This window comes from Lampris incognitus, chromosome 16, assembly GCF_029633865.1.
Source record: "Lampris incognitus isolate fLamInc1 chromosome 16, fLamInc1.hap2, whole genome shotgun sequence".
Taxonomy (NCBI): domain Eukaryota; kingdom Metazoa; phylum Chordata; class Actinopteri; order Lampriformes; family Lampridae; genus Lampris; species Lampris incognitus.
In genome coordinates, this window is record NC_079226.1 from 26,341,424 (window position 1) to 26,346,741 (window position 5,318).

Below are 5,318 nucleotides of genomic sequence, written 5' to 3' on the forward strand. Positions count from 1 at the left end.
TCGGCTTGTGTTCGTCACATGGATGCGTCTGTGTGTGTGTCGGAAAAAGCAGTGGTTCGGCCTGGAGTCGCCTCGCCACTTCTTCGAGACTGCCGGCCGGAGAGATGCAGCTGGCGAACGCATGCAAGACGGGGGCGGGTGTTTGAGCTAAAATAGGAGATCGATTGGCTACTGAACTGGGAGAAAAGGGGGAAAACATTCAGAAATAAATAAATAAAATGGTTCCTACACGAAACTGCTCACAACAAGGTCTGTGGATTATCTTGAGTAACCGGGTCATGATTTATGGAAAGAGACATTGCTGTTGAGTTTTTTCTCAATGTTATTTCCCCGCTTTGAGCAACACAACCCGGGCGCCATCCACTTCCATTGCATTGGCGAGGAGGCAGACGTCTCCACAGCCGATATCTCCGAAACTCGGCAACTCGCACCAAAACGATCTAGATGGATATACAGCACTAAAGAGGTAAGAGGAAACACATACATTTTTAAAAATTATTTTTGGGGGTGAACTTTCCCTTTAAGATCTTGATTACATACCACGTGAGCAACAACCACTTCCTCGCGCATATCGTTTTGATCTGGTGGGCTATCAGCGGCTTTCTCTGAAAACAGCATGCCGCGTTTGCAACCGTGAGAAAAATGATTTAAGTATTCAGATTAATAATGAACACACCGAGACAAGTGACAGCTCTTTAACGAGGTGTGGGGCGCAGATTGAAGGCCCGGGTATCTCAGGAAGTACTTTTACACACATAGTCATCCTCTCCTCCGTCTTGTTTCTGCAGCTCACATGCGACGTGTGTGCAGGTCTGCACGCCAAACGGTTGCTGCAGTTTAAGCAGTAGTGCGCACTCTCTCTCACCCTGATACGCATCTGAAAAGGAATAGGATGAGGAGGGAAGCAACTGGCGGGAGGCAACTGGTTATCAAACATTTTGCTTATCAACTGTCAAATCTTGTTAACCGGTTTATGCTTCATACATTTATTTATTGTACCGCCCAGCAGTCTTATGAAATAAATACATACATATGACCATTCCATCATAAGTCAGTAATAGTATCGCTTACACTGACTTATGGTTTCATGTTGACGTCCTCACAAGGTGCAGAGTGCTGAATTTTATGATAAAATATAATCTATATATATAAATTTATCTACAATACGTTTACCATGTAAATTTAATCACGCGATTTAATAATAGATACAATGTATTTGAATGTAATCATATGCACAACACAGCCTATTTCATAGCTTGCATTATCCCCTTGCAATGAATGTAAGTAAGGTCCTGTTTTCCCTGCAGTGTCCCTGTCTCCGTGGGTGTTAAATAAGCAACGCCAGCCATCGTTTCTTTGTTGCTATGATTTAGGATGAGAAGTTAAGACATTTGACTGACAGTATGTACACCGCCTACGATCTGTCTTAACGTAGGTATGTCATGTGTTGACGTGTGGGTCAAACAAACTGGCAACGACAGTTATATCAATAGCTTCATACATCTAAGTTCACAATAATAGGGGTCGTCACGGTGCAGGTCAGCTCCAGTACAGCACAGCACAGCTTTGGTGTGTGTGTGGGGGTGGGGGGTGGGGCATCTACCGACTAGTCAGAGGCTTCCTGGGACAGCTGAAAAATAGACCTGTTCCCCATGAGCCGTCACGAGGCAGATCTGGGCTAACAGGGGGCTGTAGTCCCCGGAGGGGGTAGCGCTGGTGTCAAAATGTCCAACAGCACCAGTCTCAGCTGATATTGCAGCCAGAGCCCGGAGGTGACCACTCCTGAAGATATGAAAAGTATGGAACCGCCTGTGTCAAGAGCCCTTTAGATATGCCTGCTGGCTCCACAATTTAAAAAGCAATCAAAAGGTCTGCGACTCAGGTTTGAAATCTGCCTGTCACAAAGTGGGTGTGTGACTTCAGTGTTTGTTGTGAGCTGAAACCTTAGGTGGAGAAGATTCTACAGTCATTTCAGTCAATGCTATTGTTTTTTCAATGGATTTTTTTTTTTTACTGGGGGGCGGGGGCAGTATCCATCCATCCATCGATTATCCAAGCCGATTATCCCAATTTGGGTCGCGGGATGCTGGAGCCTATCCCAGCAGTCACTGGGCGGCAGGCAGGGAGACACCCTGGACAGGCTGCCAGTCCGTCACAGGGCCGATTCAGCACTGCATAATTTATTGTGTGCAATGATAACATCACAGTGAATAGAATTACTCGCTGTCGCTTGACCCACATAAAAACTCAAGAGGAGGGAAATGGTAGACATGCAATCAGTGTATACGCAGGTGTTGTTCAGCAGGATTTTGAGAGGAACTACAGAGACGGAAGCAGATGCTTCCTATCAATTCAGTTTCCCATTTTCACATTTGGTTTGATCCTAACATGCATACCTTTTATACCAGTTAGCCTGAAGTGACTGCAGCTTTTACTAGTATTTGTCAAAAATATGTTGCTTTGGACTTTTCTTAGTTGCTTTTTATCTCTGAGTGCAGGTAAGGACAATTCCTTTGGTGGATATGATAATGGAGACCACTTGGTCATATGCAGATCTGAAATGTAGGCATAGCATTATTCATCATTTATGTGTGTCTTGGAAAGGGCATTTCCACAACTCCTTAAGAAAACAATATAACATTTACGCTTTACAACAAAGGTTACACATTTGATCTGTCTTTTACAGGTCAGGAAATAATGACAATGCTCAGAAATCAAACCGACCAAATTCATGATCTTGGTGCTTCTGGTAAGACAGAGGTCTTATTCTTCTGTGGCTCTGATTCTTCTGTTCATTGCCATCAAAGGTTACAATGTGCTGAACATGGGGATCTGAATGTTATACTCGTACAACTCATCCCTTCCCCACACTCTGTCCTTCCTAGAAATGCTATCTTCTCTGGAGGTGGTGGCCACACCTTGGTACCCAATTGTATTTGAAGGTCAAAGTGTAAACCTGCATTGCCGTGCCTCCACCCATCCCCCATCTGTCAACTGGTCCTGGCACAGGTTGGACAACCAGAAGGGCTGGCAAGAGGTGGACACAAGGAGGGACCTGACCCTCACCAAGGCCGAGGAGAGTGGGCAATATCATTGCTGTGCCTCAAGCAGTATAAAAGGGGTCTGGCAAGAAGAGCAAAGCACCAACCACACAGTCTATATAATCCCTCTGCCCAAAACTGGTTGGTAGTCTACTTTCATTTGGTGTGATGAAATCTCAAATGCATAATGTCATGTCAAATAATTCTATGCGCATAGATAGAATGCATTAGCATATGTTCGGTCAGTTTTTACCAAGTGATTTTAATCTTGATCAGGCTTGCCATTACAGCATGTTTCCTGTGATATTTTTTTTCTTTCTTTCTTTTTTTTTTTCTTTTTGGTCTCCTTACTTAGTTGGTGATAAATTAGGGGAAGCAGCTTTCTATCTGTCTTTGTTGGCTTGCATCATCCTCTTCACCTTTGCCCTTTGGCACCTTTGCCCTTTGGTGTGGCAAAGACTCAATGGGGGAGTACCTCTACAGTCCCTTACTGCCACCAATAACCCCGCTAAAGGTGAGGGACACCAGACCGGGTTTCCATGTTTAGTCATCAGTTGGGATTTGACAAAGGACTTTTAGTATGTTTACAGAGTCCCTTGTTTTCCCTTGTTTCCCTGATCCATCCCATCTCATCCACAGGTTCTGGTGGACCTGCAAAGGCACCAACGTAAGTATGTCATAGTGAGTACCTGGCGAGCAGGTCAGCATGTTTAACATCCTTCCGGTCTGATGAAGTATGTGTTTTTGCCACTAGAGGGAGCCTGGTGCACAGTAGGGGTGCAGCAGAGGTGTACATGAACTACACAAGCAGCAGCAAAGCCTACGCTGACCTGGATCCCAACTGCATAACCGAAGAGAATGCGTATTCCATCCTTTCCTAAAAACAGCAAGGTTGTGGAAATGCTATGGAGGAGCGGAGAGAGGACACGAGAACATATTGGTGCTCACCAACAGTCCCTGGTCAGATAGTGTATAGATATAATATGTGACATTTTGCTTTAATCTTCTTTGAGTGGCAGATGGATGGCGTTTGTATCATAGATCATGACAAGGAGAACTAGAAAGACTACTCCAGTGCTCAAGTAGAGCACAAGTAGAGAGATGAGTCAATTAAAGGTACAATCCTTAATTCAAAAGGGCACCTACTCCCAAATTGATTGACAGGTCTCGGTTCAGGGACAACACTAAACAACGGCAAAATCTAAGTTTCTAATGTTTTCTTAAGCTGTAAAAGGTTTGTTTACATCTGTATGTGTGCAAAAATTGGAGAAAACCAATTACAATTGGTTGACAAAGACACAAAATGCTTGTTTTCCATCTATAACTTAAACGCTTCAATTATATAATCCATTATCCGAACCACTTGTCCTGCTCTTAGGGTCGCGGGGATGCTGAAGCCTATCCAGCAGTCATTGGGCGGCGGGGGGGAGACACCCTGGACAGGCCGCCAGACTAACGCACAGGGCCGACATACACACACACACCCCCACACACATTCATACCTAGGGACATTTTAGTATGGCCGATTCACCTGACCTACATGTCTTTGGACTGTGGGAGGAAACCAGAACCCCCAGAGGTAACCCACGCAGACACGGGGAGAACAAGCAAACTCCACACAGAGGAGGACCCGGGACGACCCCCAAGGTTGGACCACCCCGGGGCTCGAACCCAGGACCTTCTTGCTGTGAGGCGACCGCACTGTGCGACCAGGCCGCCCTCAATTATATATAATAATAATAATGATAATAATAATATAATAATAAATCAAACTTATATAGCACTTTTCTAACACTCAAAGTCGCTTTAATAAACGGTGAAACAAGACAACATAAACACAACAGACATACAGGGGTGGATGGGAAGGGGGGGGCTGGCTAGGAGAAGCGGCAGCCACACATGACACCAGCAGTACTCTCCCACTTAAACACATACAAAACAGTATGTAAACAAGCCCATTTCAGTTTTATGTTGCCAAATAAATCACATAATGGGCATTTAATGATCATTTCTTCTAGTAGATGAAAAGATTGCCGACACTTTTTAACTACCCTGATGCTTCTGATGAACGCCACGTCTCTCACACTAACTAGGTTTACACGAAGAGAGAGATATCAAAAATAGATTTCTTTAGGAAATAAGACCCAGTACATCTCTTACATTGTGTGTGTGTGTGTGTGTATAAATCTGTCCAAATAAGAAAAAGTTGATAAAGTGTTGAAGTTATTAAAGAAATAAATAACTTACTGAAGCAACTTTTGCACAATGTTTTATCAG

The 5,318-nt window shown here is 44.2% G+C and overlaps 1 protein-coding gene across 1 annotated transcript; it reads left to right on the plus strand.

Annotated features, from left to right (window-relative positions):
• Nucleotides 1-2,696: 2,696 nt before the first annotated feature.
• On the plus strand, nt 2,697-5,288 carry LOC130126579 (uncharacterized). The gene is made up of 5 exons (XM_056296164.1): nt 2,697-2,749; nt 2,886-3,182; nt 3,397-3,555; nt 3,681-3,708; nt 3,796-5,288. Exons 1-5 carry the CDS (start codon nt 2,698-2,700, stop codon nt 3,920-3,922), a joined length of 663 nt encoding a protein of 220 aa, XP_056152139.1. The 5' UTR covers nt 2,697; the 3' UTR covers nt 3,923-5,288.
• Nucleotides 5,289-5,318: the final 30 nt, after the last annotated feature.

What these genes read in the sequence shown, in the direction of transcription:
- LOC130126579 (XM_056296164.1), top strand. Translation starts at nt 2,698, where the DNA reads ATGACAATGCTCAGAAATCAAACCGACCAAATTCATGATCTTGGTGCT. An exon ending in TCATGATCTTGGTGCTTCTG is followed by an intron (nt 2,750 to 2,885) that starts GTAAGACAGAGG and finishes TGTCCTTCCTAG; the next exon opens with AAATGCTATCTTCTCTGGAG. An exon ending in CACCAATAACCCCGCTAAAG is followed by an intron (nt 3,556 to 3,680) that starts GTGAGGGACACC and finishes TCTCATCCACAG; the next exon opens with GTTCTGGTGGACCTGCAAAG.